We start from the raw sequence: 21,450 nt of genomic DNA, 5'->3' as shown, positions 1-21,450 counted from the left end.
TGTTTCTCAACAATTTTCCACAAAATTTATAGTATTTGAAAAATTGTAAAAATTGTAATGTAATAGTATTTGAAAAATTGTATTCTCATGCAATATTCACCTACAATCATTTATCTTGAAGTTATTTAAAGTCTAAGGAACAAAATCTGAGAAAACATGCTTCGGGAAAAAGGCTGTTAGTGCTCGAAAAAAAATATCACTAAGTGCTTGAGAAAGCTATATGTTGCATATATGGAAATATTTTTGAAAAATTTCTTCAAATCATGGCCACGAAAAAATGTATAAAAAAGTGGTGTTGAAACCGTATTTTTTTTAGTGATTCAACCGCTGAAGTTGTTCAAGTTACAATATTTTTTTTTATTGAGAAATGAATGGTAAAATTGCCGTAATTTGTGACATTTTGACATCTTTAGATTTATGAAACATGAAACACAGAATTTTTGACGACTATTCAAAGAAAGCTGTTTTTCGAACTTTTTATCTACTAAATTCAACTTTGCACTGCAGCCCGGTTTTTACATCACTTTTTAACATTTTTTTTACCATGATCTTAAGAAACTAAAAAAAAGAATTGTCCATATGTGCAACATATAGCTTCTAACTTCAGCTGCCTCAAGCATTTAGTAATTTTTTTCGAGCTCTTAGTAACTGACTTACAGCCTTTTTCCTGAAACACGCCAGCAATCCCCATGTAAATCTTTTTTTAGTTCTGACCATTTAAAAGAAATTCAGAGTAAAATTAAATAACTGTTTCTAAGATTATTTCTTGTGCAAGTAAGAATTGAGGCCCTCAGGATCAGAGGGTTGCAAGTGCCAAAATCATCAATTTGGAGTTAAGAATATCTAACGATTCTTCATGTTTCAATGTACATCAAGTGCAAAATTCAGATTTTTTATAATTTTTTTTAGCACTTTTTTACTTGAATTAAAACTGCTCGAGTTTGAAAAATATATGAAAAATCGAGCACCTTCACAACTTTGAAGCGCGTTTTCTCGAAACTATCATTTAGGCACTTGCACTTCTCTGATCCCGAGCGCCTCAATTTATTCTTGTGAAGAATTTAATGGTTTTTTTCGTTGATTAAATGTATCTTAATTTTTGTAGATCACAAGCCATTAAGGTTTAACAAAAAATTAAAGAAATAACAACACCAACAGCAGGGAAATTTTTTAACAGTAGAGGAGATAGGGGCCTAAAGAGCATCCAGGGCATAGTAAGCACCCCTCTTTTCTACAGATGTACGTATTTTCTTAAATAAATTTTCATGAGGAGCAGTTTCGTACTTCCTAGAGTATTATTTTTTTATTAGCAAAAAAGCAATCTTCTTTCACACTTCAGGGTGGCCAGTGAACCGGGAAAACCGGGAAAAACCGGGAATTGAAACTAGCACCTAAAAAACCAGGAAATAACCGGGAATTCAACATCAAAACCGGGAAAAACCTTATGCAGTGCAAATCACTTTTTTATATAAATTCTAGACGTAATTGTAATTTTTTTAAAATGAAAATACGAAATGGGAAAAGTTCATGCATGTTTCCATTCTTCAATGTTCGCTTTTTCCCCGAATGTTGGAAATTAATGCCAGAATTGTTCGAAATTCTTATTTAGTATCCAAATGCATGAATTCGGAATTGATATAGAAAAATTTGATTAAAAATTCAGGCTGAGTATAATATTTCAAGTTTAGATTCTGAATACAGCTTTCATTCAGAACTCAGAGAAGGTCAAATGAGCTAAGACTTGAATTATGCATTCAGTCAGAAGGTGGACTGAAAATGCAGATGAATTTTAAAAAAGATTCTGGTATAAGTTTGGGATTTCTAATTTTGAAACTGGACTCTAAATTAAAATTGAGTTCAACTTTTCAAGTCCGAGTTCTAAAGAAAAATACATTAACAGAACAAAAAAAGCTTGTATATTTATCTGAACTAACTGATATATCAAAATTTTTTAAAAATTTTAAACTTGGTTCATTCTTGCGATTTTTATAAATTTTATATTTTGAAAATTTTGAAATTTATGAACCCCTTTTCTAATGCACATTCAAAACTTGATGGCTTCCCAAGTGAAATCAAATAATAGCATTGAAGTTTTCCCAAGCTTGAATTATATAGTTAACTTCTACATGAGAAATCTAAAAAAGTATCACCTGTATTATCAAATATTCGGTAAAATATTTCATTTTCCTGCACTTTTAATGTTACAGCTTTCATTTTAAGACATCATTATGGGCTTTTCATTCCTTTTAAAGTTATGGAGGAAAAAATGACAATAAATATCTTTTTTTGCGTCCAATTCTTACAAATCTAACATGATTTTTCGAAGAATTCATAAAGTTTTTCAATAAATACCTTAAACTTTATTAATTTCCCTCGCAGTTTAAAAATGACAAAATATTTGCATTTCCGTTATTGTTTAATTATATTTACGAAAAAATCTAATCTTATATGTCTCGGAAAATATATTTTAGTCACAATGATTTTAAAAATTTTAGAAACCTTTGATCCCCAAAGTTGTTTTATTGACAAGCTGGAAAAAGGTTGTTGTTAAAGGCTCAGACGAAGGTGACATGTTTTTTCGTCGAACAAATGGAATACTAGAATTATTTTTTTATAACTTTTGAATAATTAAATTGATTCAATGTGAATTGATTCACACTTTCACTTACGAATATCATAAAATGTCTATTTGTTCGGTCAATACATCTTGTAGAAGGTACCGCGAAAAACATAAAATCTTACAAGGGAAAATCGAAAAAAACGGGAATTTGAAAATGGCAACTTGCTGCCCTCCCTGACAATTTAAAGAGACATAAAAAACCAGCGCGGATCTCAAGTGACGAAAAATCATAATTTTCAAGCACCGGATAAGCTCTAAAAATCGATAAATCAACTTAATATAAAATGCACTTACTGCTACATGGTGTACAGAGCACCATTTATCGGGGCATGATAAGCATTTTCTGCCTTAAAATCTTGCAGCTAAATTCAACTTGATGAAGTTACACAACTCAATTCTTGAGCTACAGCTTGACTGATTTCATCATGACGATTTGGCCTAGTGGTAAAGTGTCGGAGAGGTTACTCACAGGACTCAAGTTCGATTCCTAGTCAAGGCGTTTTTTTTTCGTAACAGATTTGAAATCAAAATAATACAATTTTATGAAGGATTAATCACCGTAATTTTATATTTGTAGATTTAATTTAACGGCCTAGCGGTGAAAAGTGATGTCCTTTTTTAGTAAGGACATCTAAAGATTATGATTTTTTTTCTTATAAATAGGTGGATAGAAGGTTAGATGAAATGAAAGATGTTGAAAATGAGCGGGTAGAATTTATTTAGAAGCATATCATCACATATCAAATTTTTGTTCATCACTTTTCACCGCTAGGCCGATAAATTAAATCTACAAATCAAAATAACAGTTTTTTCAAGTAAGGCCGGAAATTTCAAATTCTTCTTTTGTCACTCGGAGTTGGAACATCGCAAGGGGGGGTACAATAAAAAATAATGCGAAAAACAAATAAATTGGAATAAATTGCACGAAAGCTTGTATGCAACCAAATTGAATACTATATTATTGCGTGAAACCTATAAATTAAGTATTTTTTTTTATCGAAAAATTCAATTAAATCAAGAATACAAAATGTGAATTAACTTCCATCTTCCAAAATTTGGTTCTTGGTCTTGTAATCTTTCGGATATTTGAATTTTTATTGGAAAATTACTTAAAATACTTAAAACTTCATTTATTCCCCCCTTGGGGATTTTGGAAATTTCGAAGGGGGGGGGGAGGTTGATAAAAAAAAAAGTAATTGATATTTGTTCCAGCCTGACTTGCTTTAACTCATCCTAACGTGAATGGGAGTACTCTAAATCTAAGCACTTCTACCAAACAAAATTAGCCAATTCTCTGTTAAACTTTTTTTTTAGAATATAATCATAATAACTTAAACTTGGTTCCGTTTTAATACCCCTTGCAATGAATAAATTACTTTAATAGTACAACGAAGTACGATGCGACTCGTTTGGCTTCAATTTATTAAAATTTACCTAACCTACAAATTGTTAAGATATTTTAAAAATAGACATAATTTCTAAACAGACATTCTTACTTCACCTGGCCTCTCAAACGATTTTCAACTCAATGGCTGTAAAAACGGTTCCACGCCTAAACACTTTCTTTTACAAAAACAACAGCATAGCTGGATGAATGAATGGATAGGTAGGTATGTTGGTACTGTATGGCAATCATTTATTTTTTCATCTTCAACTTTAACACCAACAATGGCGCCTGGCAGTCACATGGATGACAATGAGGTCATATGAAAGCCGTTCGTCGTCGTGCAGCTTGCGCGGGAGGTCGCTCGAGTTGGTTGAATGATGAATGTACCTCCTCGTGAATACTTATGGCATGGATGGATATGCATGAAAGTATGCTGCTGACACTTTTCTCACCCCAAAAGCTTCTTTTTTAAGTCGCTTTAGCCGGATGCTATTGTCTTCTCTTCACGAGTGCGACTAGGTATACACGAGGAAGAGTCGCTCATTTGCGTCATAAATAACTCTTTCAGAAAGCGTTCGGTTTCTTTTATCGGTTGCTCACTAAGCCACGACATAAAATACGATAATTGCTGGTAACGTCATCCCCCTCATTGATTACACGAAGACGAGATATACTTAGTTAGACTCATGGACTTACCCCTATTATTATAAAATTTAATAGCCTATCAATGGTAGTTCGCTTGAACTTGGTTTTGCCCGAGTTCTGCATCAGTTTGGTGTCTTTGCCGGCGAAAATGACGACCCCGTAGCACCACTGGGTGTTCCGGATGATGCAGCCCCGCAGCAGGATCTTCTCGTTGTCCAGCGGATATCGTTGGTTCTTCCACGTGAGGGTGCCCTCGAACTTGTTGAGCAGATTGTTGGGCGGCTCGCAGATAATTTCACCGTTGAACCTCCACAGCATATCCTCCTGCTCGCCGAGGACGGCCGTTTCCAGCAGGCACTGTTTGCACTTGAGATTCGTTTCCCCGTCGAGTTCGGCCGTCTCAATGAAGCACAGCCCATTCGGTTCGCTGGAAGAAAGCAGCAAGATGTCGGCCGCCACGAACTGGTCATTGTCCATCCGGATGATGTCACCCACTTGGACCCCGGACCATCGTTCGTCCACCAGCTTCCCGTGTCGAAGAGTTTTGGACCGGCGGTTGTTAACCTGGGAGTCGGACATGTGGCGTTGCTGGAATTAGAACGGATGAAAGCTGTGATTAGATGCTGACCGAGACACATGCATGGGGTGTGTTGTTTGAGGACTTTTTTTCCTGTTGTTAATGATATACAAGTATTAGCCATGTAAAGGAGATGCTAAGGGTGTTGTGTTTTACACCCATACAAAGCGACAAAGTGTGTTTAGATTTTTATTGAAATCTCCGGAGCATGATGGATTGTTACAGAAATCATTGTACAAGCTTAATTTGATGAATTTGCATTAAGTGTTCAAAATGCACACGTCCAATAGGCGATAGAGATTCTGACAAATTTCGGCGATGGCTTTGCATGTGCGAGTGGGATGCAGCTAAAATTTCACCCAACTTTTGACAGATCTACAAGGTTGTTTTTTAAAGAGAGAAAGAATGAAATATTCCATAAAAGACTAGACCAACCGTTGGTCAAAACCTCATAACAACTTATTTTAAACCCAATTCAACGCCTGTGATGTCTTCAGAGAAGTGATTTTTCTGACTGGAATCTATAATTGAGTGTTATTTTAGTAAATGTAGATATTGTGAAATTAGATCTAAATATCTTTTTTTAGCTGATGTTCCCAATAGCTCGAGAGTTAACTAAGTAGTCGATTGACATGAAAATAAGAATTCACAATGGCATTACAAAATTTAAAATTATTTTTATTCATGCGGGCATACATATAAACATATCAAGAAACAATCACTCGATGTGTCCACCGTCGATCTCAACTACTTTCTGCTGGTGGAATCTGAATCGGGAGCAAGTCCGTGCGAAGGAACTGTTCATTCCCAGTGAACATTTTGGTTTGTATATAAGTCTGTCACCAGTTGTAAATGTAACATCAGGTGTTCCTCAAGGTTCTCATCTTGGCCCGTTACTGTTTATTTTATTTGTTAACGATGTTGACTACATCTTAAAAGATTTAAATGTTTCAATTTACGCAGACGATATGAAAATTTTTCTGGAAATACGTAAACCATCGGATATTGAAGTGTTTCAACGTGGACTAAATTGTTTTTATACCTGGTGTTCAAAATGTTTGCTAGAGCTTAATGTAAAAAAATGTAACTCAATATCATTTTCGAGAAAGCAACTAATGAGACAAGAATCAGTAAAATTAGGTCAAAATAAAGTTGAAAGGTGTAGTCAAGTGAGAGACTTAGGAATCTTATTGGACTCTAAACTAACCTTCGTTGTCCATTTTAATAATATTATCTACAAGGCAAGTAATATGCTTGGTTTTATCAAAAGATTTAGTCTGCAATTTAATGATCCTTACACAATAAAAACTTTGTATGTAGCTTATGTTAGGCCCCTCCTTGAATACTGCAGTGTAGTGTGGTCTCCATACCAAGAAGTTCACATAAATCGTATTGAGTCAGTACAAAAGCAATTCTTGTTGTTTGCCTTGCGTAAATTAGGCTGGACGACTTTACCCCTTCCATCATATGAATCTCGATGCATGCTTATTAATTTAAACACACTGAAAAAACGAAGAGAGTTTGCAATGATAGCCTTCATAAATGATACTGTGACTCAAAAAGTAAATGCTCCTGAAATTTTAGAAAATCTTAACTTTTATGCTCCCACTAGATCTTTAAGAAACCGGAATTTATTTTACATCAATAGTCACAGAACAAATTATGCCAAAAATGTACCAATTAACAGAATGATGTCCTGCTATAATATGTATTATGAAAATCTAGATGTTACAATGAACAGAAATAAACTTAAAAAACAATTCTTCCGGATTAATTAGGCATAGTATATAACTAGTTATAAACGTATTTGTAAATGAAACGGTCTACAATTGATTGACGACAATAAATAAATAAATAAATTTCAGTTGTTTCTGAGATATACACACTTTTGTACAATCTGAAAAAGTTGTATAGAATATTCTATATGAGCCTGTACTTACCAAAGTGGAGGCAATATACGGACCAAATTTTGCTCACCTTAAAAATATAAAACTTTGTATTGCGTTTTCAACAATTTGATAGCAACAAAATCTTAGGATTGTACAACTTACAACTTTCTATTGCCTGTCTTACAATTTGATTACAATTTCCGTTTGCAGGTAGCCTGAGGTTTGTACAACTTTCTTCACCATTCTTCACTTATTGTTACTGTATCCCATAGCAATTATATTTTTCCCTTCTTACGATTTTACTATGAATCGCCGTGAACATAAATACAATAGAATTTAATGTTTACTGCGAATAAAATTGAACCACATACAACTTTATGTGTCTTTGATTAAATTGATGAACCTTGTTATAAAAATTCTGAATGCAAATTTCCAAATTTTGCGTATGCATATTGTCATCTTGTGAACGTCCTTAACTTTAACTGTTGGTTTAATAATGCATATGGTGTTGGTCAATCTTCCCTCAGTCTCGAACACACAACGTATCGATCCCTGTCCTTCGATATTTCCTCGGCGCCATTTCATGTTGATACAAATAAGCAAATTTGTTCATGAACAGTTGAGAGTTCTGATTAAAAATCAGTTGATCGTATAAAATACCACTGACTGCATCGTTTCGGACACCACATCTATTTATAGATGCCGTTTTTTGATATACAACTTTAACCTATCTCATATACGATTCTATTACAATCAATAATAGTATTAAGCGCTATGCGATCTTAGCTAGCTATTTACTGTACTGTTAAACGATTCGGAATTGTTCAGTGTCAAGCGAAGGATTTGCTGCTAAAATTAAATAAGGATGTATTATTCATACACAGCTTTCATAACAAACATTACCCGGAATATTGAATTCGCTGGATTCTAAAGAATCGAACAGTTCTTGACTTCCGTGGGACAACAGAGAATCTTTTTCTGTCGGAGAAGCAGCATCTGATTTTATGAAATCGTTTATCACAGAACCGGATTTTTTGAAGCGTCGCCTGAGTTTTTCAAACGCCGACTGTATGTGTCATTTTTTTCATTCTTATAATTTTTGCTTAATTAAAACTGCCTTCATTTTTGCAACAAAATTCGACAAGGATTTCCAATTTATGTAACTGTTGACATAAGATGATTACGATATTACTTAGCACAGGAATTGCATTATTATAAATTATTTACCGATTAAGTTTATCTCAATAACCTACTTTGAATGACAAGTACGAATAGATTGTTTAAATTCCATTAAACGATGTTCTCACAATTACTGTACGACCTTTCATGGAAATAATATTTCATCATAGATCGCAAGCATGAAAGATTGCTTAATTGTGCAGTGGGATTAAATATTGAGCTACAGTACCAGGAAACAAATGCGATTTAAAATTTTGAGTAAAATTAGAATTTTTAGCGCCGGATATAACAATAATTGCATAAAAAATAGAATACATAAAATACTACACGAAATTTGAAAAGAAATTAAATCCTAGTTCTAATATAAATTTTAGATTAGGTCCAAAATTAACCATAATAAAAAAAAAAGTTTAGCAAAAGTAGAATAGTTTTTAATCGTCATCTTAATTTTAATTTTTTTTCCTTGATTTTCAACTGAAGAGTTAATTCCTTAATAATCCGCTGTATTATCTTGAATTAGAATTAAATATTGATTTGTGAATTGAAATATGGATTCCTAATTAGGATTATGTACAATTGCATTTTGAACCAAAGAGAATCTATTGAAAACACTTAGTTGATGATTGAATTTAATTTTTCAGAAAGATACTAATATTGAATTTCATTTAAAGATCAAAGTAAGTAATCAAAGTCCGAAATAAAAACTTTTTTATATTAAAATTTATCCAGTCATCAAAAAAGCCTAAAACATTTCATTCCTGAAGTCGACAATAACCACTTTATAAAAATGTTAAATTCATCACTGAAAGCTTATACTGACAAAGTACAGGTTAGTAAATGGGTAATTTCTTAAATGATCAATCGAAAAATTGATAAAAATAAAAATCAGGAATTCCAAGATATATTGTTAAAATTGAAAACACAATGCAAATGCTTATTTAAGTAACATAGCGCACTACAATTTAGCTTAAAAGTAGCTACTTCGAATCATTCATTCAAAATTTATGTCTAAAAAATAAATTAAAAATCATGATCGATTCGGCAACGTTGATATCGACTTGTCTATTTAGTTCTTCTTTGGTTGGAATACTGTACAGACTGTAACTTAAAACTATGAAATTCTGCTTAGTCCTAATTTAAATCTACGTTTACACATATCAAAATTGAAAAGATGGATGAAGGTACACTGAGTAAGGTAATAAAACAACTAAAATCGAAAGAAAACATTAATCGACCGATTAAAAAAGGTGATTTACAATAGTATAAACAAATGAAACGTTTAGAAATTTTCATGCACAAGTTTATAGTTTAAAATTTCAAGCTCTGAATATTTTGTCGTCGTGAATCTATAATGCTCAGACCAACAAATGGTAGAAATGATGTTTTTCTTCTTGAAAATTTAGAAATTTTAAGCTTCCAAGAAGATTTTGTTTTCAGAACACCAAAATTTAGAATTGAAAAACCAAAACAAATTGAGAAAAAAAAATCAACAATTTGACTTGAACATTTGGTAAAAAAAATAAATTATGTTGTAATATTTGGTTATTTTATTTGAAAATGGAAACAAAATAAGAAGATTGGAAACAATGAGTTTCTTAACATTCAAGGAGGAAATTCCTTAAATAAAAGGTCTTCCTTTTTTAAAAATTATTTATTAAAATCAATTGAAAACTTAAGAAAACAGCATTTTGGTGTCTATGTTAAAATGATTGATTTGGTAGATTCTGGCCTCCTGAACTCGAATCTTCTGTCAGATTTTATATATCACCTCTAGTTTTGCTGATATGTAGTTTAAGTTTTTAAGTGGATCAGTTTCAAGTGAAATCAATCATTGATAAGGAAATATATTTTAATGATAATGATGACGAATGATTTAAAAAGGGCAATTTCAAAGTTTTTACAACTTCGGAAAGAAGTCATTACAAGTAATTAAGACATTTCTTGAAAAGTAAAAAAGAATAATTTATTACATTTGATGAAGCTGCAAAACGTTTTGACTTTTTCTTAAAAAAAAAAATAATTAAAATTTAATTGGGTTTAAAACTATTCGTCCGTATTCCTGTTTTTACGAAATTTACAGAAAATTTCTAAAATAATTTTTCGCAGTGCTCAAAATCATTTACGGTCAGAGATGCCAATGCGCCTGATTTTTCAAAGCTAAGCCTTACAACTTGATAAGCCATTGAATTTCCTTGATTTATTTTAAAAATATGCCTGATTTTGCCTGATTTTTGCGAATTTGATAAAAAATGGGCAGTAAGGAACTGGATTAGGTACCATTGCTGAAGTGAAAAGCAGAATGTGGTGAATCTAAGCAAGCGAAAGATTCCCTTTAATTCTTATTTAAAAAAGGGAATTTTTCGATTGCTTTGATTCAGTAGAATTATGCAACCAAGTAGGCTCAAAACACATACCTATATTAGAGTTAACCAAAAATGAGATGCGATGACCAAAAAAAGTGAAAAATAGCGATGACCAAAAAAAGGTTATCACTTTGAGCAAAATTTCCGTTCCTTTAACGTAGCCTTGTTTAGCCTGATTTTTATTTCACCAGTTCCCTGGTTTTTGAAAAACAAAAGTTGGCAACTCTTCCTACGGTATTGGAGAATGTTGATAATTGATTTAAAACCTTTACTTTTATTTTTTTTAATGTATTAAAATTGTTCCAAATAAGTTCAGACATTTTTTTAACGGTTCTTCATATTTTCAACAGTTTTTTTTAAGCAGATGCTGAAAATAAATAAAACTTTTCTTCTTGATTTTTATTGAATAAGTTCGTGGTTGAAAATTTTGAAGTCAAATGCATCCAAATAAAAAAAAAATTCGGGGACCCTCAATGAATTTTTGAAATAATTTATTTTGCATCATTACTTTTTTAAGGACGCACCCTGAAACCCAGGAAAAAAAACTTCATAAACAGAATTGAGTGTCAATTTGACACTCCTCCTTTAAAACCGCTATTTCGTTCCTGTTTATCAACCAATTTCTTACAAACTGTATAGTTTTGGAAACCTCGTAATGTAGCTCAAATATATTTGTTTCTTATTTTGAATTTTACTTTTCAAGTAATTTCATAATGCATGTTTTTTTTTTTATTTTTTTTTATTTTTTTATTAATAAAATAACGTTTATTGAATAATGGAAAATACTAAATTACAATTCTTTTTACATTTGTCATAAAACATTACACTTCACTTACAGTTTTACTATACAGTTGCTAGCAAAATTCATTGGACATTTTGAGGTGTATCGTAAAAAAACCTTCAAAGCTACTACTGCCTACGTTGACTTGGTGCGCACGAAGAGCTCCTAGCCTCTCGTCTACAGGGACCAGAGCTTGCGCGTAAAGAGCATCCATTGCATTTGCTGGGATGATCTGCTGCTTTCGACTTATTGCATCGCTTTCGAGGTATCGCCAGTTTCGTTAGCCAATATCTTTCGTTCACGTTTTTTTCCTTTCTCCTTCTTTGTCGTCTCCAGCCTCGGATTCGATGCACCGACTTTGGCTCCGTTATTCAAATCGGTAGTCCCAAGATCCAAGTTGTTCTTAAGAAGCTCTCTCTTATCACGCTCTTCGTTGTCGATAACTTTTACTGACGACACAGCTGCATCACTCTCAAGCAATTTGTCCTCATCGGGCAGCTTCGGGCTGACCACAACTGGTGGCGAGTGTGACACCGAAGGGGCTAGCCCTTGCTGAACGATTTCAGCAAACGTGTTTAACCGGTTTGATGCAAGGCGATCGTTAGCACTTTGTCTTTTCGGGCAAACAGCCTTGAGATGGTCTAATGCACCACACGTAAAACATCTACTTGGCAGACCTTCGTAATATACCCTGACTTTTATGCAATGAATATGGAGTTGTGCTGGAATCTCCTCCATCACCTCCATATGCAAGCCTCTCACTCCATTTAGAATAGGAAATCCTGTTCAGCTGAAAACCTTTCTCGCACTTGCTGTTGAATTTTGCCATACTTCGACATAACCTTGGCAATTTCGATGTCGTCCGCTTCTGGTGGTAAACCAAAAATTCGGATGTATTTTGAAGAGTCATTTGCCACTGAAACACCGACGTTTATCGTGGAACCATCCGCGTAACAAAACGTCACATGCGGTCCTAATTTCATAACTGCATTTTTCATTTTCTCTTCTGACTGGAATCGCACGAAAAGACAATAGTTCTCCCTATACATGGCATTAAGATCAATGCTCGACCACGAATGCTCCTTAAAAAAATTGAACACCTCGATGTTGGATGGATTTCTTGAATTTGAACCAAACCGCAAAACAATAGTGTTTTCACGTTTGGGTTCCATCTTGTTCCAGTTTTTTTTCCACTTTCCGATAAAGCACACTCTAGTATAAGTTCTCCACTTTCCACAACGAGCACAGCTTATAGAAACACATCCGCATTGAACGAAGCGTAAAGCCGAACTAAAAACGAATTTTTTGCAAACTGTATAGTTTTGGAAACCTCGTAATGTAGCTCAAATATATTTGTTTCTTATTTTGAAAATTACTTGAATTTTACTTTTCAAGTAATTTCATAATGCATGTCAGATGCAAAATTGTGCCAAGTTACGTCAACTTTTCAATCCTCTTTTCAAAATTGTTCAGGTTTTATTTAAACAATTTCGACGGTTTATAGATTGAGAAGTTTTTTTTGGTCATGATCTTAAAAAAAATCAAAAAAATATATCCTTATGTACAATGTGCTTCTAACTTCAGCTTTCTTGGACACTAAATGAATTTGAGCATTCCGTAGTTGATCTACTGTCTTTTTTTTCCGAATCTGATATGTATCAGTTTTAAGCGATCTATGGAGGTTAAAAAATCTTTATCAGTATTTTTGTATATGTGTGCATGGTGAAATTTAAGAAACCGTTCAACAATTGGGTGCGAGCTGTATAAGGTTCACCAGCCTTAAAAAATAAAAGTTGCTAAGCAGGAAAACTTTGATCTAAAAGACTTTGTACGATAATTGTATTGTGTTTTTGCTAAATGTAACCTCTGTAATGTCACTCGTATTGCAAATGCCTAATTAATGAGTTCTCAGTGAAATACTTCTAGTTGAAACATGAAGAATTAAAATGCCAAAAATTATACCAAGCAGTTAGTCTCTCCGTCTTCAAGTTACTATTAAGACATTTTTTTTTATTTTATATGTCTTTAAAATAAATTTCTTTTTAGTAGGTTTTTCAATTTTGATATCCTTTGAACCAGAAGTCGTGATTGAAAGCTTTTCTTTTAAGGAAACACCAGAGGGAATTAAAAATTCCGAAATTGATTTGAAGAATTGTAGTAGATCTTGAAATCAGCTTAAAAATCGTTGTAATACTTACAAAATCATCGTACGCATCCTTGATGGCGGTCAGCATCAGGACCCCTATCAGCGGAATGGCCGTCGTAACCGGCGTCAGGGACGAAATTGCCGGTATCAGCTGCAGGATCAGCAGGCATAAAAAATAAAAGTTGGCAAGACGTTGGAACTGCTCCAGCAAGTTCAAAGGCAGAAACGTTAACACGCTGTACTTGGACGTTTTGATGTAGTTGTTCTGTTTGGGGTGTTTGGGGGTTTGTCGAGGTGGGTGTCGAAAACGATGTGTAGGTTCATTTTGTTTTTGGATCCCAGAACAGGAAGTGAAACAGACGGATTTGGGAAAAAAGAACGGAAACATGATATTAGTGTGATATATCGAATTTCGTGCGGCCGAGAAAATCACTGCCGATTATCCTGCTTGGGGGATTTTTATTTCGTTATGTTCTACAGCATATGTATGTATACTTACAGCATATTTGAATTGTGTGTTATACTCTCTATCGTTGGCTCGTATTCTACGTTCATTCTCTGCGGGGAAGAAGCACAAAAATAAAGAGAAAACCAGGAAATTGATGAGTAATGATTGTAGTAAATTGTTGAAACTTATGAATCAAGAGCATAAAAGAAAAAAAAAATAAACGAGGAAAAACGCCACTTTGTATGGGGAAAATTCGAACGATAGTTCATCACTGATAACGTTTCAGACCGATACTACCCAAGAAAGAGAAAGAGAAAAATAGAACGAGAGGTGTGACATTCTTGCCTACATATTTTAAGAGTGGTTGACAAGGCAGTGGAGCAAAAAATATGAACCGGAAACCGATACGGTCATTAGGGGCCTCGAGGTTCAGGAAAAGGGCTGACGACGGTTATGTCGTAGACCAACTATTAAATAGGAAGCGGATATAAGCTAAAGCGATTATAATAAGTGTAAGGGTTGACAAATCGATATGGGAAAAATTAACGGCTAGAAGAATCGAGCGTGCAAGCTAGAAGCATAAAGAAGGTGTTTGGAAAAATATCCAGTGGAAATTCACCGACGACGCTACGAGCAACAAACAGTATCTAAAGTTCGTTGTGTTTACAAATGTGCGGCCCAGTGCAAAAGTGGGTCAGCCAAGTGATTGATGAGACCGATTCACGCAATGATGGGATCATGTATGTGGGTATATATTATTCTTATTTAGTGCTATCACAGAGTTCATCCTGCTGGATCTCGAAGTGTTGTAAGTTGTAATTTCGTTATTTATCCATAATTTGTACAGCCAATTGCGTGTTTGAGAGATCAGGTTTGTTTTAAATCTGTTTTTTCCGCAATCAACTAAAGGTGCCTTTTATTTTAATCAAATTTTAACTGCTGATACAGTTATCAAAACAACTTTAAAATTTGTATTTCACGTATAGAATATGTTGTCCAGTTTACAAATATTCTAAATGGAAAAAAGTTGCGACTAGTTTATGTAAGTTTTTGTATTTTTTTTGTAATAAAACTGCTTGTTTCCATTTTGTTTCATACGACCATGGCCGTAGGAACGGGGGGGGTTTTGGGGGTTAAACCCCCCCCATGAGGATCCAAAAAAAAAACAAACGAGGTATTCTTCTCTATACAAAAAATTTTAAATTCTGGACCAAATTATGATAAAAGAGTAAGCACAGATCAAGAGTAACAATCTAGACTAAAAACTAATGCCAAAACCTCAAAAATCCATCGAAATTCCAAAATTCTGCTACACCTTTTAAAAATTTTTTCACTTGCTCTTCGAAATTCAGGTCTGAATTTTAAATTTTGAATTAAAATAAAACCATTTTGGAGGTTCTGATTTCATAATTCCCATAATCAAAATTGTATTCCTATTTGCGTATTCTGTATTCAGTATCCAGTCCAGGATTCTTGAATTTCAGTTCGAATAATCATAAGAAATTAGAAATGAAAAGCTGCTTTGAAATCCTGGTTCAAATTTGTTTTGCATTTCATATCCAATTCAAATCATGTTTTTCGAGATCATATGCATTTTCAATATTTTCATAAAAGTTTCAGGAATATGAAAAAGTGATTTTTATTTTATATTCAAATTTGAAGTTCTGAACCTTTATTCTTACACAATATTCAAAAATTTAAAGCTTAGAAATGGAAATCTAAAGTTTAAAAGTCAGATTCAGATCTTTGTAAATTCATATTTTATTTATGATTCACAATACAGATTAAAAATAATTAATTTTAATAGTTACGAAATTAATTTTTACGGCCTTATCGGTGAAAGTTATGTTCTCATAGTGAGAACATTTCAAGAATTGAAAATTATAGATGGATAGAAGAAGATTAGAAGAAAATTATAGGTGTTGAAATGAGCGGGTAGAATTTTTTAAGAAGCATTTTCACCACATACTTAACTTTTGTTCAATCACGGATCAACTATTTTGAAATGTTAGAATCGGACAGGGTTGAGTCTAACACAACACAATAGTTGATCTTGCGTGGTTCGCACCGCGAAACTTGCAGTGCGAACTTGTTGTGGTGAAAATGCTTCTTAAAAAATTCTACCCGCTCATTTCAACACCTATAATTTTCTTCTAATCTTCTTCTATCCATCTATAATTTTCAATTCTTGAAATGTTCTCACTATGAGAACATAACTTTCACCGATAAGGCCGTAAAAATTAATTTCCAAACATAAATCACGGTGATTAATCTTAATTAATAAAATTTAATAGTTACTTTAGATTAAACCTGAACTACAGAATTTAAATAACAGATTCATGAATGCAAGCTTTTAAACTTGGCTCATAAAATTCTGATTTGGAATAAGATTCGAAAAACCTATTTTTTGTATTTTTTGTTCAGAAATCGTATGGAAATTCGGATACATAGACGGAGCGCAATTTTTGAATTCAGGTTCAGAATTCAGATTCAGATTTTGAAGTGTTAAAATTTATCCGACAAAATTGAACACAACATTTGCCGTAACAAAAAAAATGCTAAATTAGTAAAATTTTATACAGGGGTTTCTGAGATAAAGAATGCCGAATTTCAGTTTTTCTCGTCATAGATTTCACCACGTTCCTTAATGTGTTAAGATTGCTTGTCGATATCCAGATTTTAATTTTTGTTTGAATTAGTTTGAAAACACAATTTAATTTAAAATCACAAATAAAAGGTAGAATTTTAGATCTTTATTTTATCCGACAACCCCAAATTTAATTAAAAAAAAAATCATCCACATGATTTTCATTATGGAATTGATTCTTTACGAAAAATATTTGCTGTTAAAGAAATATCTTCACCCTAAAAAATATGTACAAAATTCTAAATTTTCACAGTGTATTGTTTAAGGGGGGGGTAGGGTCTAACACTTTCAAAAAATCGATTTTTTTATTTTTTTATTTTCTTATTGTAAAACATTTCAAGAATGTTGTGTCAAATTTTCAAGTCAATTGAAGCAAAACTGTAGAAGTTATAGGCCTTCATTTCCTCCTATCTAATACTGCAAGAAAGCAAGAGCAGAAACTTCAAACGCGTTTTTCTCGAAAGCACATTTTAAAGTCCGTGGACATCGTCATTTGAAAACTACTTATCCGATTCTTTTCAAATTTTTATAACATATTTTCTACATATAAAATACCAGACCCCAACGTTTTTACAAGTGAAAAATGGCGGATTTTTTCGTGAAAAATCGTAGTTTTTACTTCAAACAGCCATAAAAATTTCATAAATAAATTTTTAAATTAAATAAAAACGTTGGGGTCCAAAAAAACTTCTATTAAAAATATTTTGCTCTGATTTTTTTACTTCAGATGAATCTGTGCTGAGATACACTGTCCACCGCAAATCCTGTTTTCTAAAAGGCATCCTCGAAAGTGCTCCGTCACCGGCTCATTTTTCAATATTTTTCTACGAAAAAATTACTAAATGTTCTTTTAACAATGCTTTGTATAATGCAAAAAATTTGAATACATTTGTTTGAACGATAGCTCTAGAAAAAAATCGTGAATACCCCCCCTTAATATTATTAACACATTAAGGAAACAAAAATTCGGGTTTTTATGTTTCATAAATCAATTACAAAATTCTGCTTATTTAATATAGATATTTGAGAAACGGGAAGTGTCGCGTTAAACTTTTTAGAATGAGGTTTCATTATAAAATTCATAACGTTTGAATTATGCTTTCTTATGGAGCATACTAACGGCAAGCTAAAAAGCAAGATACATTCCATACTAAAATCATTAATTTGGTTCTAGTTTGCATTAATCTGATGAAAATCTGATGATTTTTATCTCTTACCTTTTTTTGAAAATTTGATTTATTTGAACCAAAAGTTAAAATCTTTGAATTTGCAAATTAGTTTGGATGATTGGGCTAGTTTGATTTGAGTATAGGATATGTTTTTTTAAGGCAAGGAAGACTCTCACAAATCAACTAAGTTTGATCTACAAGACTCTTAAACAAATTCAAAGATTTTGACCATCAATGAAAGCGAATTTAGCTCACCTTTCAGGTTTCGGACCAATTTTCTAAAGTTACCATTAAATATGAAAACTTTTAATGTCAAAAAACTTTAGAATGAATAATCATTAGTTTCAAACATTATTTGTTTTATTTTTTTTTATTTTCGTGAATTGTTGGGCAAAAAATCATTGGTAAAAATCAGTCACCAAAACCCCCCCCATGAGTCGGTTCTTCCTACGGCCCTGACGACGTAATGAAAGCTCACGCGAGAACTATCTAAGACAAGTAAAATATTTTTTACGATTTACCGTTTTTGTCTTGTCTATTAGACTGAACTCTACTGAGATTTAATGTTTTCAAATTGTAGGATATTTTCATAAACATTCCTTTCGACGAAAATTAGCTATAACATTCATCTTCCCTGAAATTCCGAGAAAAATGTTATCAATCATAATCGGACGGGCAGTCATCATCGATGGATAGATAGATTGATGTAGATACCTATCGGCATCGAAATCACTGAAACAGATTGTGGCAAATTATCGCCGCTCGGTCTCAGGGAATTGTTCAGTTTGTTTGTTCAGTATTATTTATGATCCCAGGGCAGCGCGAACCCCCGGCATTGCAAGTCGTCTGTCTGATATTGTTTTTCTACTATAACAACAACAACAACTAATGAGCTCAACGATATTGGTTTGGATTTATGATACGTTTCACTACGGTTATCTTTAATTGCCAGGAATGTTTGGTAGAAGATTGTTTAAGTTGGAATTTATGAGCATTGTTGGTTGTGTAAGCTTTAACGAGGATTGTTTAAATAAGTTCGTCATTTATTCAAGTAATTATTTCCAAGGAATGACGTAAAAAATCTTCTCGAATCAATATGAATCAATGTCGTCTGTCAAATTTGTTTTTTAATGCGGTGAAAATTGTAAACTTGTCCATTCATTGTTACTCCAGTGATGAAAACTTTTGTCTTCTTTCAACAACTACTTAAACAATTGGCAAATAGACAAATTGGCTTACCAAATCATCAACTTGTGGGTAAATTTATCCTCGACAACAAATTTGAACCAACCTGGAGCATTCCTCTTATGGTTAGCAAGGGAAAATTTCTGACCCGGGATTTGTCGATCTCGGGAGCTCCTGACCATGTACGGTTTTCAACTTGATTGAAACGACCCGATACTAAGTGGAACACACCTTATTCAAAACAATTGTAACATTTTTGTTCATTTTTATTCTTGTAAAAGTTGACTTTCGTATTTGTTTTGAGTTTCAGGGTAGTTTAGGCCATGAACCATCAGCCAAAAACCAACCACAGGTTCGGGTTGGTAAAAATAATTCGCACAAGTGTACTGTTGTGAACTTTTTTTTAAAGACTTTTACAGATTACCCGATACATATAGGGTTGAAAGAAATTGCGCCTCTCGATATAAGTCAATTGATGCGGGACAAAGGGTCTGAAACGAACCTTTGAAGCGTTCCAAAAAATGACGCTCTTGACTCAATTTTCAACACCTATCACATTTTTCTACTAAGCCTCTGCTTAATCTATGTTGCCAGATAGTTCGGTTTCATTCGGGTTTTCCCGGGTATTTAATGCAATATTTGGGAACAGTCCGGTTCGGCCCGATTGCCCGGATTTCTTGAGAAATGCCCGCATTTTGGCCGGATTTATCCACTTTATTTGGCAAATCAAACAAAAAAAAATTGTTATGTAATTTTTGCCATGCCTCTATAACGAAATTTTTTTAGCAAGTTTGGTAAAAATAAAAATGAAACGGTTTTTGGAAGCCTAATATACGATTTAAAATCTGTCGATCTGTTTTAATGAAAAAAAAAATATTTTTCAATTTTTTTTCTTGATTTTTTTGGGAGTAATTTCTGAATTTTGACAAAATTTGTCCGGATAATGCTCGGAATGATGGTCGTCAATCAAATGCCCGGATTCTGTCAGGCTTTTATATAAAATTGGCCGTATTTGTCCGATACGCGCCGAAAAAATTTTTATCTATCATTTTTATTTATATTCTACATTTTTTCTTGAAGAACTTGATTCAACTGTTGTTACTAAAATGCCATTAAACATAATATGAAATATTTCCATCGATAATTATTCGTTGGAAATGATCGAAAAAAATCAACAAAATCGTTTCACAAGTTTTGACTCTCAATGACGTATTCTATATAAACTATTTACTGAGGAAAAACCTCCATAAAAAGCTCTCGACCACCTCACACATACTGACACTCCCGGAACTATAACGGGTAAAAATTTCTGGGACGGATTGAGGAGGGTTAATTTTATAAGATTTGAGTAAATGTATAAAAAGTGTATTCGAAAAAATGCAATACTTTGAAATTTTCAGTGAAAATATCTAGCAATATAATATTTACATGTGCCATTTTTCTGACGATCTGCTTAATGGTTTTGATAAAGCGTTCAAGTGCATCGACTTGGATTTTTAGTCGATTTAGAGGAAGTCGACTCAAAATTTTCTTTCAACGAAGTTATGACAAATTAAGCACGTTGTCCTCTTTCTCCTTAAAATAAAATCTTAGATTTATTATCCGTTGTTATACGTCAATATTTGACAAAATGGCATGCACTTCAAAATGAGTGTTTCGGTCAAACATCGAACGATCGAACATTTTGACGCCTCAACGCATATCACCCTTAACTTAAGGGTCTCGACCCTTTAATGTATGACTTTTTTTTAAATGACAACAGCAATTATTGAAGGAGTGAAATAATAACATTTTAATTCGAATAACACAACTGAAAAGGTTTGAAGCCATTATTTTAAGTTTTATAAGAGTTATGGCCCATCAAAGTTGAAATTTTTTTATTGAAATTGTTGACTTATTTCGATACAATTTAAACAATTTCTTCCAAACATTGTTCATTAGCTGCAGTGGGATGTTGTAATTGATTGAGATTAGAACATTTGTTAGAATTTCCAAATTTGAAGAAATAACAGTGATTTTCCAAATACTACCTTTTTTTTAAAAAAAAAATAATAATAATAAATTGTTTTTTACCATTTTTCTGCTTACATGCTTCTTTTCTTTTCTTTTTTGATAGGAGTTGAACCCGTTAGGGTCATTCTTCCTCGTAATATATATAGTTTCTTCGATATCTCACACATACATTAAAATATCGTGATAAAAATACCATGGGCTAAATACTTTTAATCTCAAAAATATTTCCTGTGAATACATAGCGTAAAAATTTTCATGCGTTTCCGAGATATTTGGTTTTTAATTAGTGTTGTTTTAAAACAATACTATGCATTAAAGGATTAACAATGTGAGGTCAATTGAAGGTAATTGAGTTTTATTAAAATTCCTATAAAAATTCTGATACAAATGTGATAAATTAA

General features: G+C 32.8%; 1 protein-coding gene across 5 annotated transcripts in view; it reads right to left on the bottom strand.

The window, feature by feature from the left end:
- LOC129751783 (phospholipid-transporting ATPase ID-like) overlaps positions 1-21,450 on the bottom strand; it is a 143,043-nt gene that overhangs the window by 14,064 nt on the left and 107,529 nt on the right. For all 5 annotated transcript variants that reach the window (XM_055747495.1, XM_055747490.1, XM_055747492.1 and 2 more), the window contains exons 3-5: positions 14,087-14,145; positions 13,640-13,852; positions 4,704-5,240 (exon numbers count right to left, since the gene is read on the bottom strand). In XM_055747495.1, the coding sequence (XP_055603470.1) occupies positions 4,704-5,240; positions 13,640-13,852; positions 14,087-14,145 (809 nt within the window). The remainder of the gene's footprint in view (positions 1-4,703; positions 5,241-13,639; positions 13,853-14,086; positions 14,146-21,450) is intronic.

Source organism: Uranotaenia lowii, chromosome 3 (genome assembly GCF_029784155.1).
Source record: "Uranotaenia lowii strain MFRU-FL chromosome 3, ASM2978415v1, whole genome shotgun sequence".
Classification (NCBI taxonomy): Eukaryota; Metazoa; Arthropoda; class Insecta; order Diptera; family Culicidae; genus Uranotaenia; species Uranotaenia lowii.
This window is presented reverse-complemented; position numbering and strand designations above follow the sequence as displayed.